The sequence below is a fragment of the Neopsephotus bourkii genome, unplaced genomic scaffold (assembly GCF_033783945.1).
Source record: "Neopsephotus bourkii isolate Nb327-2 ecotype Australia unplaced genomic scaffold, CSIRO-AGI_Nbou_v1 NB_1767, whole genome shotgun sequence".
Lineage (NCBI taxonomy): Eukaryota > Metazoa > Chordata > Aves > Psittaciformes > Psittacidae > Neopsephotus > Neopsephotus bourkii.
The window spans coordinates 3,139,443-3,166,377 of record NW_026902241.1 but is presented as its reverse complement, the minus strand read 5'-3'; the positions used below and the strand labels follow the sequence as shown (position 1 = coordinate 3,166,377).

The 26,935-nt window shown below is 40.8% G+C and overlaps 1 protein-coding gene across 1 annotated transcript in view; it reads left to right on the top strand.

Annotated features, from left to right (window-relative positions):
• Nucleotides 1-26,935, top strand: part of UST (uronyl 2-sulfotransferase) — a 159,509-nt gene that overhangs the window by 123,632 nt on the left and 8,942 nt on the right. Inside the window, exons 6-7 of the mRNA XM_061378795.1 lie at nt 1,627-1,724; nt 3,932-4,089. Of these exons, the coding sequence (XP_061234779.1) occupies nt 1,627-1,724; nt 3,932-4,089 (256 nt within the window). The remainder of the gene's footprint in view (nt 1-1,626; nt 1,725-3,931; nt 4,090-26,935) is intronic.

Genomic DNA, 26,935 nt, shown 5'->3' with positions numbered 1-26,935 from the left:
CACTACTAAAACATATCAGTAAGAGCCAAAAACATCCCTGAAAAACATATCTGATGGCATCTATAGTAAGAGCATGATAAAACTTAAAAGAACTGTTGTTTTTAGATTTTGTTTATATGATAGGAGGGACACATTTCCTGTGCTACCTTACTGTGCCACCAGTATGTTTCTCAGTAATATTCATAGGGTTGAGAACGGGGGGCTGGTTAGTGTCATCTCAGAGGCTTGAATGTCAAAATTCAGGCCTTGACCATAAATTTTCTCATATGTATGTAAGGCAAGCCCTTATCCGTATGTTTGAATACACTGGGGGGAGAAGGGAAATCGGGTTGCTCATATTCCACATGGCAACTTTTATGTTTTCTTTGATGGTTCCTCACCATGAGATTTACCTCCCAGCTCAGGATTTTCTGATGTTCTTATAAAATTTGATATGCATGTGTGTAAGACAGAAGAAGAAACAGGAGTGTGCTTTAAAAAGCTTACAGACCCAACTGTAACACTACTGAAGTTAGGCATGAGGGCTGAAGTTCTGGGAAGAGCTTTTCTGTGTTGAGGTCTCGGAAGCAGATGTTGCGGCTGGAGGCCTGTACCCCATGCTGCCCTGGGAGAGCAGTGGAGGCCTGTACCCCATGCTGCCCTGAATATTTACTTGATGAAGCATGGATTTGATTAGTCATTGGTTTGATACTGATGTGCATCAAGCTTATTGCATTATAAAAGCACACATCTTGAAATAAGAAAGAAGGTTTTGCAAAGATTAGATCCTTTAATTTTTGCTTATTTTGTTTGCCACGTTTTTCCTTGTCCTGTACATCTCTTTGGAATCAGTGGGTCTGCCTGCAGAGTAAGGGATGATTAGACTAGGTAAGGATAGTGCAGTTCTGTCAGCTTGCAGGTACTTTTATTTTTGCGCTGCAGTAAAGGTAGAAATGGAGTACAGTTCCTCAGGGATCAATAGCTATGCCTACTCTTTGAAAAATGGTAAATAGCTCCTAATTAGATGAACAATAAATGATAAATAATTTCTAATCTTTTCTCAGCAGGAGTTTATACAATAGGCTCAATTCTGAACATCTGACGAATGAACAGAATTGTAATCAATAGTGATGTATGTTTTTCAATCAAGAGTGAGCTGTGGAAATTACAGCTTATGTTTGATCATTCCCATCACTGAATGAAAGAGAATGGGAAAAAAAAAAATTAAATAATTGTTCTCTCAATTTGATTTATTCTGGCTACTTCAGACTTTGTCCCAGGTGTATTTAAAAGTGTCTGAAAATAATCTGAATATTTTAAATATAACTCAGTATGAAAGTTGATCCATGTGCCCTGCTTTGAATCACATGGAAACTTCAGTATAATAATTGTGCTATTTGCAGAAATAAAAAAGTATGTGGGTTTTGCCTTTTTTTTTTTCCCCCTCCTGAATATTTCTAATGATATTTGTAAGTAGATACTTGGATCAGTGGATGACTTTTAAGGTATCTGGGATAACCTCAGCACAATTCTTTGACTCTGATATGACTTTAAAAAATATGAGATAAAACGCTGGCTGATAGAGAAAGGAAAATGCAGTGTTCAACCTCTCTTTCTTTAATTATTTTTCCCTTTCCTCCCCCACAGGACATTAATGTATGTATCCTTGAAAACTACCCTGAATGTTCCAATCCTAGGCTATTTTACATCATACCATATTTCTGCGGACAGCATCCAAGATGCAGGTAAATATATACAAGGTATCTCGATTTGGCCAGCAATTTGTCAGCCACTGGTAATAAAGAGGCAATGGTTACATGAAGAGAAAAAGTGTAAGTGCAAGGCAGCACTGGATGTGGCAACTGCATGTGCACATGTGTTGGCGTGAGGAGGGGAATGCAAATGTACTTCTGTTCCTTTTTCTTGTTGTAATATTTGAATAATTCATTGAATCTGGACATATTTATGTGGAAATCTTTTTTCTGGGTTGGCAAGGTGAGAATGGCAATGACCGTGTGTGCTCATTATTCATTTTACTGCACTGCAGTTCTGTAATACCTATTTTAGCTGTGCTCAGATACTCGTATGAGGTCTGTATATGAGTAATTCCAGGTTTCTATGTCCATGTAAGAAATAGTCATCATATTTAAAACTTGTAAAGTGCAGCCTTATACTGCTGTAATTGACCTAGCTCGTTCTTCATGTGTCTGTTCTCATATTGCTGTGTTACTGATTCTGCATAGTAAACTTTAATGTAACAAATTGTAAATAATTTTAGATATCTTCCTGTTTTCAAGTACTTTCATATTGTCGGTCACAGCGTGTTCTTTATTAGGTTTGTTCAACTTTGAGGTATTCTATTTATTTATTGTTACTGCTTCTCCAGAGTGGGACAACTGCAGATGTTTTCAAAAATTTCTTTCAAAAGCCATGCCTTTTTGGAGCAGTAATAACACATGAAAATGCTTTCCTTCTTATGTCTCAGTTTCTAAGTATCGTCATTGTAAAATCCTGCTTTAGTTTTTTGGCATAAGTGAAGTTATGATTAAGAAGCAAAACAGATGCATGACTTCATTTTCATTACACATTTTTTCTTAATGTATTTTGGCCTCACTTGCAAATGCTTATGGTTGCATATTTAACTTGTGTGCATGAGTAATCCCATTAACAGCAGTCACATACCTGAGTACTTTCACCACATAGCTCTGTGAGGTTCCTAAGCAGTATACTGAAGTACCGTTTTGTAGCTTGTTATAGATAGGTTTCCTATCACGCCCTTCCTTCAGGTACTTTGTAGTCTCACAAGGAGCTGCAAGAAGGAATTTTAAAAGATTTGTTAGGATGCTCTGGTCTTCCAGAAAACGAATCGGTGCACAGAAAGTGGTAGGAAATGAAAAACCTCCTCCAGGTCTGTTCTAGCAAGAGTACGAAGCAATATGCTTTTATAAATGTTATCAAAAGACATTTGACTATTGCATAGAATTTATGATAGCCTTTTATATTTATTTTTTAGCCTATTATATTTATATTTAATTTATAATGGAGCCAGAGAAGAGGTGCAATCTCCAGCCACTCTCCAATAGCATATGTGACTCAGGTGTTCAGCATACCAGGTGGTCCCTGTGAAAAAGCTGATTTCCTTTAATTTGGGACACTGGCATTATATTCCCTATCAAAATGAATGCCGACTGCTGCTCTCAGGACATAATTAATATAAGTTAGCCTAAGGGATTTAGGATTCTTATGCTTATCTAACCAAATTCTGCTTCCAGGAAACTAAGAAAGAAGCATAAAGTTTTACTGGTGTTCTGCCACTTCTATTGGGGGAAAAGATAGAATAACCCTAAGCTGATCTTCAGAGCAAACAAATGTGAAATCTGTAGCAGAGCCAACAGGGCTGTCAGGGGTAATGGAAGGGAAAGGGAAGCTCATGGGTACTTTGGCAGAAGTTAAAAGGAAGGACAAGGTGAGAAACAGGCCAGTAGCCTCCTGTGTAGTACTCACTGAGTAACAGCAGGCAGTGGTTGCTTGCAACAGTTCTGATGTGGTTCAGGGACCCTGCCACCCTTTAGCAGCACACTTCATCACCTAGGGCAGTCACCCTCCTATGAGATGGGTCATGCTTCTGAGTTGAAATAAAGGAGTTCACAAGTCTGAGTGTACGGACAACTTGGTGAGAGATGTCTTCAGAATGGAGTATTTCCACACATTGATTAATGTCCTTCTAATGTGATCATGTTTTCACATGCCAAACGAATTCTAGATGTACAGGAAAGCTCAGTAAGCCGCTCAGGTTTGGTGGGGGCTTTTTATGCTCTGTTGAGAGTGCAGCATGAAATATTTTTTTATTCAGTTGTGTCCTTGGCTTGAATTTCTAAAATAAATGCATATTAAAACTTTTTTTTTTTCCCCTCCTCTTTTCCCTTTCTCTCCTCCCATTAATTTCATACAGGGAGCCTGGTGAATGGGCCCTTGAAAGAGCAAAGCTGAATGTTAATGAGAATTTCCTGCTTGTGGGCATTCTGGAGGAGTTGGAGGATGTGCTGCTTTTATTGGAAAGATTCTTACCTCATTATTTCAAGGATGTGCTTAGCATCTACAAAAACCCAGGTAACTTTTTCCATTAAAAAGCTATTTGTACAGAAACTTTGGCAAAATCCGCAAGGCTGCTGAAAGGTCCGTGTTTGTCTTGTTTAGTCAGTGAAGAGATCTGTCTCCCTTTCAGGGAGCAGATATGACTGATGGCGTATACATATTCTGCTTTTTTCCTCAATGTTGCTGTGTCGTTTTCATTCCCAGGCAAGCACTTAGTGCTCCAGGGACCTTGTCACATGCCAGAAAGCTTCCCGTTTACCACTGGAGTAGCTTTCTTGTCTTTTAATTCTGTCATACTCAGCTGTCAAATAATACCATCAAAATATCCTCGAAATGGTGTCAGCAATATCTACGTAAGAAACCTGAAAGAAGTGGTCTGGGGAGCTGGGCACTTTGGAGATTCTCTAGCACCAGGATATTTATTTTCCCTCAACCTTGACTAAGAGTTGAAATGAAATGAACCTTCAGTTAAGGCTCTGAGTTCAGGAACTGAGTTTAGGTAAAGTACAAAGAAGAACGAGTATTTACGGCATGTTGAGGAAAAAGACTTACGGTACTTGAGTAGAGAAATGAAAACAGAGAGCACTTAATCTACCCTTAATTTACACCCTGCAGTCAATCTGAAAGGGTTCTGTCTTCTCTGCATCAGTCCATTCCTCCCAATGCTTATTTATTGCTGACTTCATTAGAAGGCAGTCTTGTGTCCTATACCTAAACCAAGAAATATGCTTCTGTGGAGCTGTGCATGTCATTTCAGCAGAACTGATTTCCTGCTTACATTTGGTTGGGCTATCAACATCATATGAACCAGGGTGGGGTAAAAATTCCCTTCTTGCTTGGTGCAAGAAGGTTGCATTCATGTCAGTGTGAAATGCCTACAGCGAAGTTGTGTATTAAAAACACATGGATCAAACATTTAATCTTGTTTGTAATGCATGGAGATGATGGTTGGCTTTTGATTGAGAACAGCTATCACAGTAAAATGTCACTTGGGAGAAATCACGGGTTTCTGTCTGTAACCAGGAATTTTGGGTGACTGTCCACCAATCCCTGCCCCCAGGATGCATCTTTGAAGATTATTTTTTTTAACAATGATACAGATATTACAGGGAAAGCATGGCATTCCTCTTCTGAACGTGATTTCATTGAGCCATTATCTGCTTTCAATAAAGCAGCTAAGGCAGCTATTTGAAGGGGTGTGTGTTACTTTGTTCTGGTGCTGTATCCAGCCATAAAGCTGTTTTGTTCAATAACAGACATAAGAAGAGCATAGTATGGTATTGACATGATAACAGTGCCCAGGTTTGGAAAAGAGTTATTTCTCTTTTCTTTGTAAATTAAAAACAAAAAAGGCCTGTGTTCGTAGCACATGGAAGTTTTCCTAAAGATTTACACAACTTAGTCTCCAAGGTTTTCCCATGGGAATGTTAGACAAGAGAGAAGCAGTGGATCAATAGAAGGATGCTCTTTTTGCAATGAGCAAACTTTTCTTTGGGACTCTGTAGGACTTCCTCAGTTGTCCTGTTCACCATAGATTTTCACTTCTTGCACAATGGGGGAAGCTAACAGCACGCGGGGTCTCAGTTTTCATCAGGTGTGAAATAAGCAATCTCTTGGAATCATTAAGTGCTAGATGATCTTTCTCTTCTCTGTGGTTACTCCAGTGTCCAGAGTAGATTTAACACCTTATTTCAGGACAGCGATTTCCTTTGGGAGTGCGCATGTAAAACCAGTGTTGTGTCATGTCTGAAGATTAACCTCTTCAGTATTCCCCATGTGAATTAAACTTCTGTTTTACTTTTCCCATTCACTTATTGACAAGGAAAAACAGAAAGGAAATGGTCTCCTTGTGTTGACACCCTCCTTTTTTCATACATGCCTATGTTTGGGGTTTTTTTTCAGTCATAATTATTTTCAGGTTATTTCTGAGTTGGTGCTAATGCTTAGGAAGAACTTAACAGAATTGCCAGTGCTGTGCAACAAATCCTACATCATTCTCCTAAGAGCACCTTAGACCTGATCTGCAACACCCTCTGCTGTTGCATCATGAAGTGCTGGGAAGAAGAGATGTTACTCTGCCCAGCTGCGTGACGACCTTTTGTTGCAACTAATACTTGCAGATTAAATCTATACAATTGACAAGTTTTGCCTTCTGACCTGCGGTTCCACCCAAGATACTCTTACAGTAGTCTCTCCTTTTTTCACATAAAGAAAATAAAGATTTTCCAGAACTTATCTTTTATCAGTTGAATACATTGACGTGAGAAAAGGGCAGTGAAAGGTGATTTCAGTTCCAGGTCAGTGAATCTCTGCACTGAAGTCCACTGCAGTAAGAGTTTCTGATTAAACACAGTTCAAAAACTGGATTTGTAGAGCTGCTTTGAAGCAGCAAGTAACTGAAGGAAGGCAATTTCCGTCCCATGTTGCCTTAGTAGATTATACAGATTAGAAACCAGAGCAGAGCATTGGTGATTGCTGTCCCACCATCATCATAATATAAACAAAATGAAAAACAGCTACCTATCATTTTAGGAAGCAAACTGCTAAATGTTATGAAACCCACAAAATCATGTGTGCATTGAAGATATATCTGCAGGAGTTCTGGGTTAAGCCCTTTCTTCTTCCCAAAGCTGGGACTCACCTCCTTTGTTACAGGTGCTTTGGGTGGTCACCAGATCACTACAGCTCCCATCCAAGAGAAGCTCTTAATACTGGGACCCTTCACTGTAGGTTGCTGCTAATAGGAATCAGGAAATCTGGAAAATTTTCTAATTTCTTTCTTTTAACTATGTGAGCCATCTTCAAACCTTTTTGTTTCTTCTGTGTCTAGTAAAATTTCTCATCCGAGATAGCATGTAACAGCATTTATTAAGGAACTCTTCCTCAAAGTCCTCCTCCTAGCTGGAAAACAAAATCAGTAGCCTTTTTACCTTCAAGAACATTTTGCAGCTATTGTTCTGAAGCCCAAGGTCAGTATAACAGTGGCTCTACTGATCAGATAGCTAATGGAACATTTACATTAGAGAACACAGAGTGTGTGTGTGTCTGTATACGTAATGACAAAGGTAACTGCTTAATCCAGACGTGAGTGCTATTGCTGGTGATGCTAATCATTTATTATACATAAGGTGGCAGAAAGAAACTGAAGAAAGGTAAAATATAAGAAAAATAATAAAAACTGCAATAAAAAGAGTTGCCTTGTTTGGACATTATCACTAACAGTTGGTTATTGAGATATTTAATATATTTTGCTCGCCAGCTGCTGTGTATTTGTTCTCTGATGGCTGTTTCTTTTCAGTGGTGTCACATCTGAAACACACACCAGTTTTTCTCAAATGTGAGTTTAAAAAGTTGGCAGTTCTTCATGACAGGAAATTTTAGTGTCAGAGGACACAAGGAAGATAATTTTATTCATTGCATCAATAAAAATGTTGTGTTTAGCTAATCCGTATGTCAGATATTTTGACTTCTGTGGTTTATATCAATGTGCAAAACAATGTGAAGGTTCTTTGTGGTGCTTAAGCTTTCATTGGAACCAATCTGATTTTATCGTGCCGAATATTTTAGAGCTACAGGCTTCCTGTTTTTCTCCTTTTCCTCTCTCTCTTTGAAATTAAGTATTTTCTTAATGGTGGTACCAAGTCAAGAATTGCAAAAGGACTCTCTTTTTGATGTCTGTCTTGTCTAAAGTGACAAACTCTTCCTGCCTTGACAGCTAGAACTACCCTTGACATGAGATCAAAAGGGAAGAGTGAGGGTGAGGGGTGGCAGACAGATTAGGGAATAGATAAATGGATCCATAGATGAGTAGAATAAGTAATAATAATAATAAAAGATCTTGTTGTGTGTAGTAGATTTCTTTGCTAATACAATAAAATTTGCTCCAATTTTTTTTCTTTTTTTGCCTAGCATTGGAGCAGATAAGGACCAATTGGAGAGCCTTAGATTATATTTACTTCAAATTTGGAATTATTCCTTAACTCTTTGAAAGGCCTGAAATAGCTATAGCATAACTTTACATCTCCCCTCACTTTCAGAAGCACAACTGAAGGAAAAATAATTGGTCAGTCCTGTTCATTTTTGCTAGTCCTGTGCATTTTTGCTGGCTATAGCTCATTTTGGTAGCCTGGCTGGTGGCCAGAATACTTACACAGTTTCTTTTGAAATGGGTACATGTTGGTTTTGTATCCTGGTGGGTTTAAGTGGTAGAAAAGTACACATTATCTATAGACAGCAAAACATGGATTTTTTTTTTCTGCCTTGTCAAATTCTGCAGTATGGGGTAAAAGTTTACAGGATGTCAAAGAATAGGCTATAAAATGATCTTCTGTTACCTCAGATGCAGCCCATATCCTCTCACCTTTCTGCAGGAGTTCATAAATTTTCTTTGGCACCTGGAGCCCTATAAAAACACCCCTTCCCAATACCAGGGTAAGAAAAAATTGTTTCCTGAAAGTTGTGTTTTGCATGGAGAATGTGAACATCTTAGTCTGAAGCAAGAAGATTGATTTAAGCTTTTCAAAGAGTGAATTTTATTGAGTGAAATTCCTCACGCTGTCAGCTGGAAGAAAATATATTGTACAGGTAAACAATAAAATGTGCTTTTTTTTTTTGAAAATGCAGTGAAAATGTTATTCTCCAGAAGAATCACATTTACAGGGAATATTTTAAGCTGCAGTAGTAATATCCTGGGTAATACAATCCTACTGATTTTTTAAATCCATTCTGTTCATGAATGCTAGTGAGAGTCTTGACATTATCTGTTCATAAGCTTCCCCTTCTCTTTAACCTTAGTAAGGAGAGAGATGCTGACATTTGCCTTTTTTTGCAAGGCTGAAATCCCATGAGGTAGATGATGAAGCCTTATTTGAAGGAGTTAGGAAAAGGGTGGAAGTCTTGCATAGTGCCAAAGGTTGCTCCTGTGCCAGGGCAGCACTGAAGATGGGGCATGCCTTCCCATGGTTCCTGTGCTGGAAGTGGAAAAGAACATGTTCCCACTCCTTGTCAAAACAAAACTGTTTGCAAGTGGACAAGGGTGAGAAAGGCTTTTCTTTCTTTCCTTATCCCCCCTTCCAGGCCATCACTTTGTTAGTAGTGCTCCCTGTTGTCTTAGGTAGATAGATATCTTTAGTACTAAATTCTTGTGGCAGCTTTTCTCCCACCATTTTCTTGGGCTGCTCTGGCAAGATGTGGATGCTGTGCATTTGGAAATGCTCTGGAACTGAAAGTTACTGCTGGAAGAGTTGCTGTGATACAAAGAAAGCAAAAGGAGGGCTGGAAGATCCCACTGTTCTTTTTCCCCTCTGAGAAGCTGTAATTTCTAGTGTTTGCCAGCACAACCTCCAAGAGCAAAAATTCTGGGTAAGAGATGCTGAAAGAAGTCTGATGGAGGAGAGGCAGTGTTTGTGCAGTGTCCTTAAATAGTGATCATCTTATATTGTGTCTTTGTTCAGCACAAAATGAAAGCAAAGGAAAAATTAGGTCATATGATGTGCAGCTTCTAATAGTCAGCCTGTTTCTCATGCCCTGTATTTCCTGGAGAAGGTTGTGACTGATATGTAGAAAGAGAATATATTTGCTCATCTCTGATGTGCAAATGCACACCCCTTCTCTCTCCCACAAGCATCTGCACTCTTGATGTGAGAATAAAAGCAGCTTGGTTTAAATGTATATAAGATTTTTTTGTATCACTTCCTTGCATCTGCTACTTTCTTAAAACAGAATCTGGGAAAACTTCAAACACATTCAAATGTTCAAAACCTTTGGAGACTCCAAACATGCTGGTTTTTCACCTCGCACTCCAAAGCAGCTTGGCGCTTTCCCTAAATAATATTCTCAAGAGGAATTTCTGTCTATGAGAGTTTTCTGCAGAAGAGGAAAATTCTAAATTTCATGTAGAGGTAAAACATGAGGTTGGACCTAGGGAGTAGTTAATTGTACAATGCTTCCATGGCATGTTCCTATCCGTTATATGAAGCAAACTGTATGCGTGACTTAGGTTTGTCCAGAAGGTGGTGTAATCTCCCTGCTTGTTCAGGACTTTCAGGGACTTGAACATAGTGCCAGTGGTAACAGCACATGTGAATTTACATTCTTCCTGGGTGGCGGTTTCTTCTTTATCACCCAACATCCTGTTCTGAAAATAGAAAATAAAAATAGGAAATGTGAACAAACCGTTCTTCTCCCTCTGAAGTCTGAACTGTCAAAATTACATGGAGGAACACTCTAAAACAATGTGTATGCTAAAATGGGCAGTTTAAGCTACAGGAAAAGTTTTAATTACGTGTTTTGTTTCTTGTAAAACAAATTCCCACTTCTCTGTGTGCAAAAAAGGCAGAGAGAGAGGAAGAGTCCCAGTGCATATCCCCAAGGGTGTTTGTTCCCAGTTAGGTCGATAGCATCTAGGGCATTCTGCACATTTATTCAGCTCTCTGTTTTGTTTTGTAGAGCTTCAGATACCTCATTTAGCTCTTCACACATGAAAATACAAGGTTTGGAGAGCATGGACAAAACCAGACTGCCTGATCTGGGATGCCTTGAAGTTAGTGGATGCACCAATCAGTGATAAGCACAATCAGTGGGAATCTTCTTTCCTTCTCCAGTGTTGTAAAAGGAAAAGATGTTGTTTTCTGTCTTTCAGAGGTTTCAAACCCCAGTTTGAATGAATTAGGAAGTTTTAAGAATAGGAGCTCTTGGAAGGCTTTGAGCACTTTTGGGCTTTCTCATGACTCCATGTTTTTCAAAAGATCCATTAGGTCTTTGGGTGATTTGCCTCAGAAGCATAAGCTTCTCTGTTGCAAGTCCCACAGCAAAGATTGGCAGCTCATAACAGCTGTGGTTCTTGTTCTGCTGAGGAAGGTGAAGCCACTCCAGACTCTGTGTGTGTTGCATGAGAGACAGAATTATGGCACCAAAAGATTTATCCAAGATAGCATCAGTCTCACTGCTGAAATATGAGCAACAGTAAAGGTGTGGCAAGAGATTTTGGCATGGCTTTCCAAGCCCACGTGGAGCTTGTACGCACCCAGGCTCAAGTTTTCTGTAGTTACAGTTCCCTGCTGGTTGGAGTTAGCTCATATGTGCATGGTCATGAAGCAGAGTTTTTACATAAAAATACATTTTGTAGTCTAAATGAATGCACATTTTGAGATGAAAAGTGAGGTAGCTGACAGCCTGGTGTGACATTGACACTTTGGGTAGATCTGCTCCCTGAGCTCATGGTGCAGGGAAGTGGTCTATCTGCCAGACATACTACTATGGTTTTGCTTTCTTCTAGAGTCAAGATGGGTGGTTGACTTTATAAGTGCAGCAGCAGCAGCAATAATCACTTAGATCAGGTGAGAAATTGACATATTTCATGTTGCCAGGGGATAGAGGGCACAGAGTATGGTTCGTGAACTGAAAGAATGAAGAGGGCAATGTTGATCCACAGTGCCTCTGCCCAGCACTTCTGGCATTTGAGGGGGCTGGCCACCTTCCAGATCTCACCACTGAATACGGAAGAGAAGGATATGGTTTATCTGCTTGCCAGTTACAATGCAGATTTTTAAAACCTTACTTTAGGCTTGGATTTTCACGTGAGTTGAGTTTGTAAAGGCTCTTCTTGGGAGTGAGTTGTAGTGTCAGGTGAAGCCCATGTTCCCTTAAAGTCATCCTTTGAAAAACCTAGATCAGATGTTTCTCTTCAGAAGTTTCTGGGCAATTGAGCTCAGACTGGCTCTGACAATGTATTGTCACCAACACCAACAATGTGTTGTAGAGATAGGCTAAGTATTTTTTCATAGAATTACAGAATCTTTCTTTGTGCTATAATACATGTTGTATATACAGTGCTTGTGCTCTGCAGTCTGCTACTTTTTTCCTACACATCACCACCTTTTTCATATTGCTATTTCCCATTGACTGGCAAGGTCTTTACTTGAAGCCAAGCACACTTTACTTTTTTGCATGGTCTTGTCTGAGCCTTTCCATCATGAGCAGTTTCCCTTCTCTAAACTTGCTGTATAATGCATTTATACCTGCAGGATTATGGAGGCTGAGACCACCTGTGGCATTGTCTGCATCATTTACTGTAGTTCCAAAAGACTTCAGCCTTCATATTTTTCATTTCATCCCACGTCTTCATGATGCTTGCATTGTTTCAATTTCCTTTCATCAGACCTATTGATGGGCTGTCTGGTTTTGGACTAAAATCACACCAGTGTAATTTCATACTTTGTGCAGTTAAAAAAAACAACCTTATTTGTGGTCTAAATCCCAGGGGGCAGCCAGCCAAACCCTTGTATCCCACGTATCAAGAACTCATGTGTATTTTTTGTGTGTCAGGAGATCATTTTGAAGGGTTCATGCTGGTATCTTTCAAGCAACTGTCAGATTTATCTAGTAAGCATATCAGTCACTAAAGATGTGTTTTGTAAGAGTTCTCCTGCTATTTATCTGAGGTTGATTCCCTGATGCATCTTTTGGATGTTTCCTGTTCCTAATATAACAAAATGAAAAACCCATGGACAAGAAGCTTTGTTAAAGCTCTGGCACAGAGGGAAAGCTGCATTCAAATTCAGTGTTAGCTATATCTCATAAATAACCCTGGGTCACGGATGACAAAACACCACAAGCATTTTAATGACAGACAGTTAAAGCTTGCAATGACAGTTCATTCCTTCTTGACTAACTTACTAAATAAAATCGTAATGCTTTTTTAATCAGTAACATTCCAGCTAAACCTCTGTTATGGCTTCTGCTTTAAAAATAGCATTTGAATGAAAATTATGGCAGTAACAGATTATGCAAATTGCTTCTTTGACAAGTTTGACCTCTATTCAGGCAACAGAAGGCATAGAGGACAAGGCAGAGCTGTAAATCCCAGTTAATAGGCCTACTTCTGTTCCCAGCTGCAGCTACAGCATATTTGCACGGGTCTTCATTTCACCTACACAGAATCAAGCAAATTGCACAAGGTGGCTGAGGCTGGAATCTGGAAAACTGTTGTTAATCATAATACAAAAACAACTGAGAATTTAGGTCAATTATTGTGTCCCACAGTATGTTTTCAGGGTCAGTGTTCGGGGAGAAACATCTTTTAACTGAAAACTGGGCATTTTTGGCATGGAAGAGACAAGAGCAGTACGGAGAAGATCACAGAGCTCACTGTTCACATTGCTTTTTAGGAGCATAATATTTTCAGTCTTCAAAAAAGTCTGTTGTATTTTTTCCTCACACTAATTGTTAAGTCCTGCCTATTGTTATCAATGATAGAATAGGCTTCAGGTTAAACTGATTATGCGTATCTGTGAGGCATCTTGCAAGAACAATGGGAGTACCATGAGCCAATAGCTTGGATGGCTCAGAAACGTTTTGGAAAACATTCAAGTAACTACAAAAAGAAAGAAATTTAACTGTAAAAACGCTTTTACCTGTATTTTTTGGACAATAGAGACAAGTGGCCATTCCTAAGGAATTAATTGGGGTTTCACATAAGCACTGTGATTTATAATCTAGTTTTTACAGTGATACAAATGAGCTGCTATAATAATTGAAATGCTGTAATAATTAAAATGAGGAAAACATCAAAGAGTGTAAATTCTGACAAGTTAGGTGTGAAATTATAGCAAGGCACTTTCTGGCATGCAGCTAGCTAAAAGCATTAAAGCTAAAAGGTTTATTTCAACTACATCAGAACTGGGTTCTAGAACTAGAACTAGCTGGGAAGAGGAAGACAGAAAGCAGCTGGGAGAGATGGAGGGGGGCACTCACAGGGAAGAGACATACCCAGAGAACATCTGCAAATAGAGCAGTTATTCCCAGAGGACACAGTGTATTGAGCTCTAAGTCATTTTAAGACCACTGTTACTGCTGTTAGAAAAGGGAAAGAATTAGTAGAATAAATTCCAGCATAGTGCAGTGCTGGCCCTTGATTACAAAGTGGTAAGAATTAAAATGAAGGAGATAGATTAGCAGTGTAACTCTCAACTGCTGCAGGAGTCCTTTTGGTATGTCTCCCAGCCAGTGCTCCTGAGGGTTTAATCTGCTCACTTGAACACAGCTTCACACCATGCCTATGCTCCTTCCTCCAAGCGCCTTTGCTTTACCTGCCCTGCAGGCAGTTTGTGGTGCTGGATTCTTGCTCTTCTAAGAGTGAGTGTGTCTTAGGAGTTTATGCTTCTCTATTTGCTCTCTCACTTGGAATTTCCCAGGCTTTTTGATCTGTCCCTCTTGAAAACTTGCTCTCCAAGAAGCTATAGCAAGGAAAGAAGGTTTTGCTGTATTTGGGTAGGAAGATTTCTTTTCTTTTTTTTTTCTGTAATTGGGGTGGAATCACAAATTCACGTATGTAGTAAAAAAGAGTTTCCTCACCTCCACTGCTCTCTGTGCTCATCTTCCCTATCTGCTCCCCTTCTTCCAAACTGCATTCCCATTGTGTTCTTTAATTAGTGTCTTCTTTCCAGTTGGGCTGCTTTTTCTGTCTCCAGCATGTGCACAACTGTTACTGCACTTTATAAATTTCGTCTGTTGAGTTGTACTGTTTGGACTCAACGTTTCAGTTACTTGCAGGTGCCATCTATAATACAGGTAACAGATTTGGTGTTATCATGTTGCATTTATTTTTTCTCCTCAGCTATCTTTACTCGTTGGCAGTGTCAGGAGTGCTGCTGTCAGAGCTAGTATTCACCAAGGATCAATTTGAAACTGAGATTGCCAATGCTGTGGTGTGTCCTGTCATTCAATCAGCAGCTACTTTGGAGAAATGGAAGGTAGTTAATGTGACTCCAGGCTTTTAAAGGGCTGCAGTGGTTGCCTGGATAGCAACAGATGAAAGAACACAATTTATGTACTGGTAGAAACTATAATAAAGATGGATTAATAGACAGTTGGAAAAAGTCTGTATGGCATTTGTAGACCCTTAAATATCAACTAGTCCTTTAAAGGAGTCAGCAAGCACAGGGATATGAGATGGTAGAGGTGTGATTTTCAGCAGGATCTCTGTCCAAAAGCTCTTACAGAAAATAAGTTGTTAGGATACAAGAGAGAATGTTTTCCTGCAGGATAAAATTGGTTAAAGAGACAGGCATTATTTGATTGATAGACTCCCCTTACTTTAAACAAGCAGAGGAATCCTGCAGGGACTGTGCTCCAGCTTGGGATAAACGTTCTCTTACAAAGATGAGGCTGAGGTGAGAGATGTTACTGCCAATATGAAATTACCAGGAAGCAACAAGAACAACACTGAAGTGTTTTAGTAGTTGTAACAAAACAATGCATTAAAATTCAGCTTAAGTGCAGTTGAAAAAGGTCTGTCCTAGGCACTCGAGACTGCGGTCCGCTGATGCTCTGGGTCCTGGTGTGTGCCCAGGTGGGTACGAAAGTGCACAGATTGTCATATGGGTGGGTATAATGTTCTGCACAAGGAAGCAGAAGAAATCTTTTTGCAAAGCTAGATCAAGCCATGGCTCAGTTTTCCAGATGGCAGAAAATGATGACGCAGGACAGAAAGGCTAAATCCTGGCTAAGTCTCTAGAGCAGCTGAAGAAAAGATGTTCATACTTGAGGTGCTGCCCTAGCTGCAAAGCAGGGAACTCATACAGCTGTATTTCTGATCTACGTTTAATTGTAGGTGATTCAGGAGCATCAGTACGTACCTGCTTTTGCTCTGATTTAGCTGTTCTTTTTCAAGTCCGTGTTCTGGATAGGCAAAAGGTGTCAAGGATGACAGTGAAGCTAAAAAAAGATCATTTTATGTAGAAGTACTAGGCCTCCTTTGCCAGCTACGCTTAGCAGAGGAAGAAAGAAAACTGTTGAGTTGGTCTCTGGTTTTCTGGCAGTGAGAAGCAGCTGTTTTGGTAGCAGTAGCAGCAGCTCATATAACAAATGTTTCATGATGAATGCAAACAAAAGCCAGCCCTGAAATTCCAGCTCCACTATGTATGCATAAAATATAAAACCAGCTCAAAATAACATAAATACTCAACTTAAGGGATTTTTCTCCCCCTCTAAATAAATACCATATGAGTATTAGTGTTTGGTCTGCTTGGTTCTCCAGGGCTCACCAGAAAACATTTTTATCATGCAGGCTGAGGGCAGAAAGTAAGCATAAAAACAGACCAAAAAAAAACCTATTTTTAGAAGAAGTGCACGTGCAAAGAGGTGTGTGGTTTGGGGGAAGGTTTTGAGAATGCCAGGCATGCTTACTGGATTGAAATTACTGCTGATGTTTGTGAGATGGCTGAATTCACTTGCCTTCAAAATAGGCCTTGGAGAAATTCTTCATGCACCTCTGTGCCGTTTGGTTTCTTAAGATGACTTGTGGTTTTAAAGGCATCTGCATACTAGAAGAGTGTTATGCCCTCCAGCATGAATGTCTCTCCAAACAGCTAGTGGGAGGATTTCTGGGGAATGCAAGTTGCTGATGAGTGCATACTCAGGGGAAATGAGAGTATTGAAGAGAAGGAAAAGTACAATAATTGGAGACTCAGGAGAAATAGAAGAGCCATCCAGGGGACAGTGCCTTAAATTGTTATGTTCCTCCAGTTGTTTAAGTTGAAACAAGAAGTCAACCCCAGCATTTACCCATCCCTCCCTGCTTTGCTGCTTGCTGGAAGTCTGGAGCAGCATCTGTTGTCTGCCCACACAAGTGCTCCTGCTCTGTTCTCAGGCCCTGAAATACACTCTCTTCACAATCAATTTGCTTTCCTGTGGCTTTCTTCGACTCCTGTGATCTAGCTTCCCTGTAAGTGTAGAATTAATCAGCTCTGTGCATTCACCATAAGAGGAAACCGTATCTCTTGTGTTCTGCCATGATCAGTGATAAAACAATATACCTTATTCCTGTGCCTTTTGCAGTATGATTCCATCTAATACTTTCTGGGTAGTGAAAATTTTAAGCAAGGTAATTGTAGTGGTCTGTCTTCTTCCATAGTGATTCTTTTCAGTTGGGGTTCAGAGGGTCTATGAAGCTGTGTTACTGTGTGATGTATTGCTGTACTTAGAGTACACACGTACCTGTAAGTCATTCCAGGTATTAGAGCTTTGGTATTGCAGAGCATGCAAATTCAGGGCTTAGAACAAAATCTGTATGCTTCTCTCAGGCTTTGCTCCTCCTGATGCTTGACTGCTTTGATTCATTTCCAAGCAATCAGCAACATTATTTGATTTCTTGCTTTTTGTGGAGTAAAAAGGGGGCAAGGAGACAGATAAGAGCACTGTTGGACCTAGAATAAATCAAGGAGAGGAGCAGTGGGTTGTTTTGTTGTTTGCTTGTTTCTAGCCAGAAAGTGCAACACAAGTTCTAAGTTACTGGCAGAGCCCAGTGGCTGGTTGTGTTGTGCCTGTGCTGAGGAAAGATGTGGAGCACGCTGCCATTGCTGTAGCAGAGTATTTGGTGCATGCCTGTGTGCAAAGAACATGGGTGTGTTCAGTCTGGCCAGAGCCCCCAGTGCTTTGCAGAGGTGTGCTCTCAGGGCTTTTGGGATGTTAACAAGTTTGGAGGTTTACTGCTTATGTAACGACATGCACTTTTACATAACTGTTACATAAAATGAGAGTGTGGGATTAATGCGTGGCTGATATATAATATACATCTCCCAAAAGCTAGTGGAAATCAGGCATGACAGGAATGAGCGTGTACCCAAAGCAAGTTTATTTGAAATGTTGAAAATATTCACAGAAAATTCTGTTTTAACCTAAATACCACCAAATATTTTGGTGGGCATTGAAGACTTATTTTTATCTTCCAAGCTTTTTTCCACTCTCCACTGTCCCTGCAAGTGCTCTGCCAGTGTTACAGTGGGTGTGACTGATCTTTGAAGGGTCTTCAGGCAGCTGGCAAACCTGGTTTACTTCACTGGGTATAGGCATTATTAATGTCAGGTGCTGAAGTTATGCACCAGGGAAACTGAACACTCTGCACAATCACTGAAGAGAGGTAAATGTCTGTTTATCTGTCTGAGGATTTGTTTGATGCCTGGAGTTCAGCAGCAAGAGTATTTCTCACTCATGCTGGATTCTTATATTACAGTAAGGTGGAGATGGATGTTGTCAAGGAGTTGGCATACAATAATGTTTGTAGAAGCAAGGATGAATTATGCGTATAAAAGCAAATTTTATATCATGCCTTTATAGTGCTTTCCTTATGTATCCAATGGGTAGGTCATCTTTGAGTGCTATTTGAGCTAACCTTTTGGTAGAATTGTTTGGAGGTTTTGGTTCCTTTATTTATGTGTTGGGTTTTTTTTAGTGCCTTTGGTAGTGTCTTTTCCTGCAGTGTTTGCAGGAGCAAAATCTGTGACTTAGATCCATGTGGGACAAAGAAACACAGCAGAAGCTGAGGACTTTCTTGCCAAGATCAAAGGAGATTAATGGAGAGGAAGATCTTTCTGGTAAACTCTTGAGAACACTGTGTATGATGACCAAAGCAGCTGCTAGAAGAGTGCTTAGAGTGAATTAACTGCAGAAGACAGGAAACCTGGGGAGTCTGGAAAATACAAAGGGACCTTGAAGAGGGTGAAGCATGGCAAGACCAACTGGCGTATTAGCTGAAAATAACAGGAACAAATTGCCAGCTTGCATAACTTTGCCTGTTTGGTGCAGCTATGCCAGTGCAAGAGGCTTAAAGCAAGAAACCTCAGTCTGTCTTCTTACACTTTAACAACAGCTTACCAAAAATACCAGCCCAATTCATCTAGAACTTCTACTAACAGACGAGCAGTGAAATTGCAAATCATGTTTGTCTGTATATTGAATTTCAACATTTACTTGGCACTGCCTCATGCTGCTGCTGGAATACGGCATGGGGTCCCTGGCAGGCCTCAGTACTTTGTGTGGCTGCAGAACACATTATTTAGCCTATCTTAAGGGCAGACTCACTACTGAGCCAAAGGTTCTGCTTTGAATCGATGAAGATTATTTTCCTTGGTGCATGTTATTTCAAGCTACTTGTAGAAATCAGTGGTTTGAGTTCCTGCTTAATTTAGCTATTCAGTTCACAGGCTGCTTCTGTTATCCTTCCAGACCACGTCTTGGTGTACATCCCACTTGTTCAACAGGTTTTGTTTTAATAGAAATAAATAGTTAGTGCATAGCTATTTGTATCTCATGTGCAGAAAAGGAAAAAATCGAAGTCCCACACATCTTTCCATATTGTATACATGTGTGAGCAGTTTTGCAAAAAATGACATGTGATACGTTGGTATAGTTTGTTAACAACTGGCAACATTTTGGTTTCAAAGTAGTGGCAGAACTTACACAGATTGCCACTAAAACCAAAGGCTGAATCTAGCACCGCATCACCGTTTCTAAGTCTTAGCAGGCTGACTGGATACTCAAAGGCAAAAGAGATACAACAAAAGTATTTTGATAAACAGATATCACCCACTTTAAAGCGCTGAATCTCAGTTTAATTTTTCCCATGCTACATAAATAGTCCCTTCACTTCCTTCAGCCTTGTGGTTTTTCATTTCCCACTGTTACTCAGACACAAAAAAAGAAAAGCAGTTATATTTATGAGGACTCTGTGTTGCTCAGTTTAGGGTCCTAGTTTCTTCAGTAAATGTACTTAACAGAATTAAATGATTTGGGAATGTGCCAGGAATGCTGTCAACTACTGTGGCAAGCAGATGGATGAAGTTTCAGCTGAATATGATGTGTCTGAGTTACCATTTTTGTTTAGAAAATGATGGCCATAGTCACTGGCCACCCTAGAGCAGCCTGTGAGGAATGTATTCTTAAAGAGCTCAGGATTACAGTTTTCTCTTCCCAGCACCTGCAGGCTTATAGGAGAACTTGTCTTCGCTCTAGACACTGAACTGGGTTCTGGGACCTGTACACTAGGCACTTGGACAAAACCTGATTGCATGCATTATCTCCCATTGATGAGTCTAGGTCAAAGCATGCACCTTAGAGCCCTGTTGCCATGTGTAAGTGCATATATGCATCCAACACTGTAGGCGTCCCTTCTAAGCAAATGTATGCCAGGCCTCCCAGAGGTTAATTTTTGATTTTTCCGACATGCCTTTACAAAGCTGCCTTATTTTTACATTTTTTTCATTGTTTTTGTTACTATGGAAACCCTGAATGTACCATTCTCCCAGATAACTTGTTCATCATGTTTTCCACAGAGCTTCATTAAAATATTCTGTTTGGCTTTTGTTTTAAATCTGTTCAATGGTGCATTCTGTCTACAGAGTTTAAAAAGCTGATCATTTATGGTTTAAGGATTTCTTAAGGGCATAGGTCAAATTTAGGCATTTATTCTTCTGGTAAGATCTGCAAATTGCATACGATTTTGTAGATTCAGAATCAGATTCATTGTTTTGAGGAATATATGTTGAAATTGGCCACTGAAATGTTAATTCCTTGTTCTTACTGTTATTTTCTATGTTACTTTACCAGATAAGTTAAATTTACTTATAGGTCCTCTCTTCCTTTTAGAATCAGCCTCTAAAGTGGGTACTTCATGTGATTCATTGTGCCTATTTTGAGCATTGTGTATATACTTCGTATTTTAAATTTCCTAGGGACAGATGTGGCAGGTTTGCCCATACCTGGCAGCACCCATTTTTACTCTGCCAGCTCTGGGTGGGTTTGAATTAACTTTTCTTTATAGCAGCCTCTACAGTGCTGTGTTTTGGATTTGTAGCTAAAACAAAGCTGACAACACACCAGTTTGGCTGTTGCTGAGCTCATGCACTATCAAGACCTTCTCTGTTTCTCACTCTGCCCCCTTGGTCAGTAGGCTGGGGATGGGCAAGAGGCTGGGAGGGGACATAGCCAGGACAGCTGACCCAAACTGGGCAAAGGGATAGTCCGTACCATATAACATCATGCTCAGCAATAAAAGCAGGGGTGGAGGAGAAAGAAAACTTTGGGCTTCCAAAGTGACCATCACTCGGAGATTGGCTGGGCATTGATCTGTCTGCGGGAGGTGGTGTGAGGGATTTTCCTTTGCCTCAGTTTGCCCTCCCACTTCCCCAACCCCCCCAGCTCCCCATTAAACCATCCTTATCTTTACCCATGGATGTTCTCGCTTTTAAAGTTCTTCCTATTCTCTCCCTCGTCCCTTCATGCGGGCAAGGTGAATGAGCCAGCGGTCACACAAGTGATTGGCTGCTGGCTGAGGTTAACCTACCGAACACAGTTTCCTTCTTTATCTTGATGCAACTCTTAATATTGCATACTGTTGAAGAGTGCTCAAAAGCGAGGGCCTTTATTTCACCACTCTTGAAGGTCACAGTGTAGAAAATTGGAGTGTTCTTCAACAAAATCCTGGTTTGCTGCAGGTTTACCGTTCTTTTGGGTAACCTCGCTCCCTCCCAAAATCGATCTTTCTTAAAGAGCTCTTCCTAATTGCTGTCACAACCTCCCTGGTTTCTGTCCATTTTGTCCTCTTTCAGAGGTGTTAATGTTTACATGTGCCCATAAATACAGAAATGGAAAAAGACAGCAGGTCATTTTATCTCCTGTTTTCTTAATCACAAGGTAAAGTTTTGTGTGGTACAACTTTGAAGCACGGTAGTCATTATGTCAGGGCTCATACTGTCATTAAAGCAAAACAGTGCAGTCATCCTGGGAACTTTGATACTAGCCAGTCTCTCTAACACTGGACTGAAACTACTGATTGAAGCACTGCAGACACAAGACAATTTGCAGGAGCAGTGGCTTTTCATATCCCTGTAAATCTCTTGTTCTGATTCATGGATGTTTCCACAGTATTCGCTAATTCCTTTAACCTGCAATAGAGTTATGGCTACTGAGAATATACTTCCTGTAAACAAGGTGATGGATGGCAGAACAGTGTACCCATGTATCTCCTCCCTGTCAGCACAGTAATGCTAAATACGAGTTGAATTAGAAAGGATCATTGAGCAAACTGTTTCCTCAATAGATTGTTCTTTGTGCTGGCACATGAGCGAGAATGGTCAAGGTGTGCAGGAGCTGATGGCATAAGTCACTGTAAATAGATGAGAGCTGACTTTGCTACTAGCTGGTGCAGATGCAGGGTTCATAGGGAGGCCTTCATCTGCAAAGATCTTGGTCTCACATGCACATGTCAGAAATGTCATTTCCCCCTCCTTCAGGAAATCTATTGCCTGGAATACAGAGCAAGTACATGCCTGTGTAAATCTTGGTGGTGTTCGAACAGCATCTAAGTACCAAAAAATGTCCTGTATTCATTTATATTAACCCGAGCTGATTAAAATCACGCTTGTCCCTGAACTAGGGCCTGCTTCTGAAAGCTCTCAGACATAAATAATTGCTGGGGGAAGTCTCCTGCCACAGCTCACTGAGACACTGCATCCTGCAATGCAGCCTCTGAGGTAGCTCACCTCACCCAAGTGCTTTGGTGCTCAGAACCAAATCAGATACTCTAGGCCTAGGGATTATCTTCTACCCTTTTCAAGTCCTCATCCGTCGCCTGTGGTTGTGCTGCTAAAGAGGCACAGAGGTTGGCATGAAGAGCCACTGCGTCTCTGTGTAACCTCTGCAACAGCATCTGCCTCGGAGGTTTCAGGTAGGGGCATGACCTCACAACTTGCAGTGAACCCCAAGTGTCCCAAGTTACCCATCACAGACCAAGCTGCAAGATCTTTTACGGAGATGGCAAAAAGCCCAGGTGTGAATTCACCTTGACTGGTGTTTAATGACCGTGGAAAGCCAGCAGGAAGGAGCCTTGGTCGCTGTGAAGTCCTGAGGTAGCTAAATGGCTTATCTATCTGCCAGATGCTTCAATGTCTGCTACATGCATAGAGATTTCTCTTTTTATGACGGAGGGTGTTCACCCTTCACTCAAGCTTAGTAGTGCAGGCATGGAGGGGAGCAGCGTGTTGTCTGGGGCTTCCTGGAAGGTGGAGAGGTGCATTCTTGTTTCTAGTTCATAGTAACCTTGGGGGATGTGAAGACCCTGGCAGTCTTGGGGCTTAGCGCTGTTGAGATGTTACGCTTTGCCTTCTAGCCTGAACAGCAAAGAATCAAGACGTCCCCTCCTCAGGAAAAGCATGGGGTGAGAATTGCATTAGCCACACTAGGAGATTACTGTCCTCTCTCAGGACTTCCAGTTAGTGTAATTCCCCTTCTTTTTAGTTTTTTCTCTTGCTGAAACAAGTCTGCCTGTGTTAAACAACAGACCCTTTTCCTCAGTTTTGGCCAGAGGAGGAAGCCTTTGTCCCAGTACCCTGGCAGCTGGCCAAGGCAGTCAGGCTGTGGGCCAGGAGGGTCTGAACTTGAAAGGAACAGTGTGTTGTTTCTGCTCTGGTAGCATTCTTCCTTCTTCACCAGTGCCTCAGCCGCTGGCCGCTTTCCGTTGCTCATGATACACAAAAGAACCTAAGGGCAAAAGAGAGACTTTTCTCTTGACCGCCTGTAACTTGCAGTAATAAGAAGTAAAGCTATTTCAGGGCTTTCAGTTGTCTGCAGCCAGTTGGGAGAAAATCTTAGACCTGGCAACTTTCTCAAAAGGGAGAGGGGGACTGATAGCTTTCTCTCTCTCTCTCTCCCTCCCCCTTTTAATAGCAGCTTTCATGCAGTAATGTACATTTTCCAGTCCTGTATACTCTTATCAGTAATTCATAAGTTTTATTATTGTCCATTAGTTTATCCCTAATTAGTATAATTACTTTTCTTTCTCATTTTAGTAGTTATTCTTATATAAATAAGCACTTGTATGTATGCTCTTGGAGCACAGGAGGAGGCAATACCTAGAATTAGTATTTTTTTAAGACCATGTTCTTGAACTTAACAAAAAAAGTAAAATCGTGGAATCATAGCATAGTTTGGGTTGGAAGGGACCTCCAAAACTCATCTGGTCCAACCCCCCTGCAATGAGCAGAGACATCTTCAACTAGATCAGGTTGCTCAGAACCACATCCAGCCTGGCTGTGCATGTCTCCAGATGGCACATCCACCACCTCTCTGGGCAGCCTGTCAGTATTTTACCACACTCATAGTAAAAAAGTTCAGGATAGAATGTAGAAGTGTAGTGTTACTTCACATGCCTACAAGGCCTGATGCTGTGCAGTGTGGCACCCGCTAGTCTTGAATAGCTGATGACAGGAAAAGGTAGCATATTAGGTGTTCATCTGTCTTCCAAAAATTGTATTTACACTGAAGTATCTCAAAGGCACTGACTAAAAGGCTTTCACAGGTGGTGCTCTTGATATGGAAGCTGACATTTGCAAGATGTTTGGAACTTGAATCTATGGAAGACTTAAGTGGACCATTGGGTCATTTAGCTTGCTTCTTGTGTGCTACAGGCCACAGTTTCTCTTCTGCACAGAGATCACAAACTGGAGTTACCCAGCATGGTTGCAAAAATACCAAGTGATAGCAGATCAACCCTTTGTTTTGTTCCAGTGACTAATCACCTTCACCACTTTAAAAAGCTGTGTGTTACTTCCAGTCCACATTTCTCTGGTTTCTGCTTCCAGCCCTTCAATGTCCATATTTTTCTCACCAGGAAAATATGCAGATACTGTAAAAACGTCACCTCTCAATCATCTAATTTTTGGTAAGTTGACCAGAATGAATTTATCATCTTTCTGTAAAGTGTCCCTTCCAACCCCAGTATTCATTCTGAGGCTGTTTTCGTACCCTCTCTGTTTTAGGATGTGGTTACAAAACTGTGTGCTATATGCCAGCATTGCACTCACCAGTACATATATGGAAATAAAAACACCTTCACCTCGCTCCATCCCGCTTAGACATCTTAAGCTTGCAGAGCATACCTCTTCCACTACTTCCTTTTTGCAGGCAAAAATCGCAGATAGCAGCCTGCTGTGACTTGGAGCACAACAGCGAGATGCCTGCTCTAGGTTCTCAAGTCCCAGGCTATATCTGCAGATTTGCTGCATCACATACCTGTGGTGAAGCTCTTCCTGCTTGTGAGTGCTGCTGAAATTTGTCTCCATTACTGGAACTTTCTCTTCTCTCTGCAAAAAAGTAATAACGTTAGTGTCTGCGTAAGCTACTGTTCAATGCTGTGCAGATCACACAAGTGATCTGTGAGAGCCTCCTTTTAAATTATGGCTTTGTCAGATCCAGATTTGACTGGATCCATTCAGTAATACTTATACAGCTATAAAAAAATGAACTGGAAATTGCATATGAGCTGCAACCATAGCAATTCTTTCGGCAACTTGAGCTAGATGATCCTGGCATTTCCTCTGCAGATGGCTTTGGTTTTGGCACCTCCAACTCTGTCTAATTCAACTTAGAAGTTGCTTAACAGCAGTAAAGTACCTGACCTCATTCTCAAGAATACGCCTTTTCTCTCTACCAACATGGGTTAAATTTCAGCCTTTTTTTTCCTTTCTTTGTTAACTTCCCTTACTGGAAATGCAGCATCAAAGTGTACCAAATAAAGAAGTTTCTTAGAAGATCCTGCTGAGATTTGTTATCTGCTCATGTGTGAGACACAGCCTGTTTCCAGCTGGGGCTGCAGCAGAGGCACAGTGTGGTACAGATGAGATGGCCCATGCAGCTGGAGATCCGCATTGCTGGATCCACAGCTCTGAACTGGTAGGAGCAAATGCATAGGACCGTGAAGTTTCCCAGAGGAGAGCTGAGATTCCATGATAAATGCTTAATGGCTGGAGAAGAGACCTTAAAGTCTGTAGCTCTTTTCAAAGTATGGAGAAAGTTACCTATTTGCATTGCTGTGTTATAGGGCAAGTGTTTCATAATAGCGTTATAATGCCTTCAGTAGCTTAAGTTGTATTTCAGAGCACTGTTGAATGCATGTTGCTGTTATATTGTCCAGTTGACAGTCAGAGTGGTGTATTGTGGACCTCTGCAACATATCCCCAGTAATATTACTTGCATAATGTAGGAAGATAATTCTTTTGTTATTTTCAGCCTTATTGGCTCAAGGTGCTTCTTACATTTATCAACTAACATTCCCCCACACACACATTTCTTGTTCTGATATTGTGCCATGACTCCATGATGTCTACATCCTTGAGCATTAGTAGTTGTTTGATTATGTGTCTTTCAGATTATCTCTGTGGGTCTTCCTGACTAGTCTCTGTTTTGTCATCCCTCTGTTTTTCTCCTCCAAGTATTGTTCTCTGAGCTCTCTGCATTTTGTCCATGTTAATAATGAAATTATATTAGGTTAATAGTAACATTATTTTTCCATCTGGTTTCCTTATTCATTGCAGTGCTAAGAAAAAAGAAAGAGCATTGCTGTAACTGTCACCCTGAGCTCCGTCTGTCTTTGGCAGCCATCATTTTGCAATGTCTTTGCTAGTTACAGCCTGGTGTATTTGCTCCCAAGATCCCTTTTGATAAGACATCTGATGTGCCTAGGATTGCAAATCTGTCAAGTTCTGGATGTTTCCATGACCCCTGGAGAGCAGTCCTTTTAGAGAGAACCCTATTGTGTACAGTTCTGGTGTCCTCAACATAAAAAGGACATGGAGCTGTTGGAACAAGTCCAGAGAAGGGCCATGAGGATGATCAGGGGACTGGAGCACCTCCCATATGAAGACAGGCTGAGAAAGTTGGGGCTGTTCAGCCTGGAGAAGAGAAGGCTGGTGGAGACCTCATAGCAGCTTTCCAGTATCTGAAGGGGGCCTATAGGGATGCTGGGGAGGGACTCTTCACTAGGGACTGTAGTGATAGGGCAAGGGGTAATGGGTTAACACTTAAACAGGGGAAGTTTAGATTGGATAAAAGGAAGAAGTTCTTTACTGTGAGAGAGGCACTGGAATGGGTTGCCAAGGGAGGTTGTGAATGCTCCATCCCTGGACGTGTTCAAGGCCAGGTTGGACAGAGCCTTGGGTGACATGGTTTATTGTGAGGTGTCCCTGCCCATTGCAGGGGGGTTGGAACTTGATGATCTTAAGGTCCTTTCCAACCCTAACTATTCCATGAT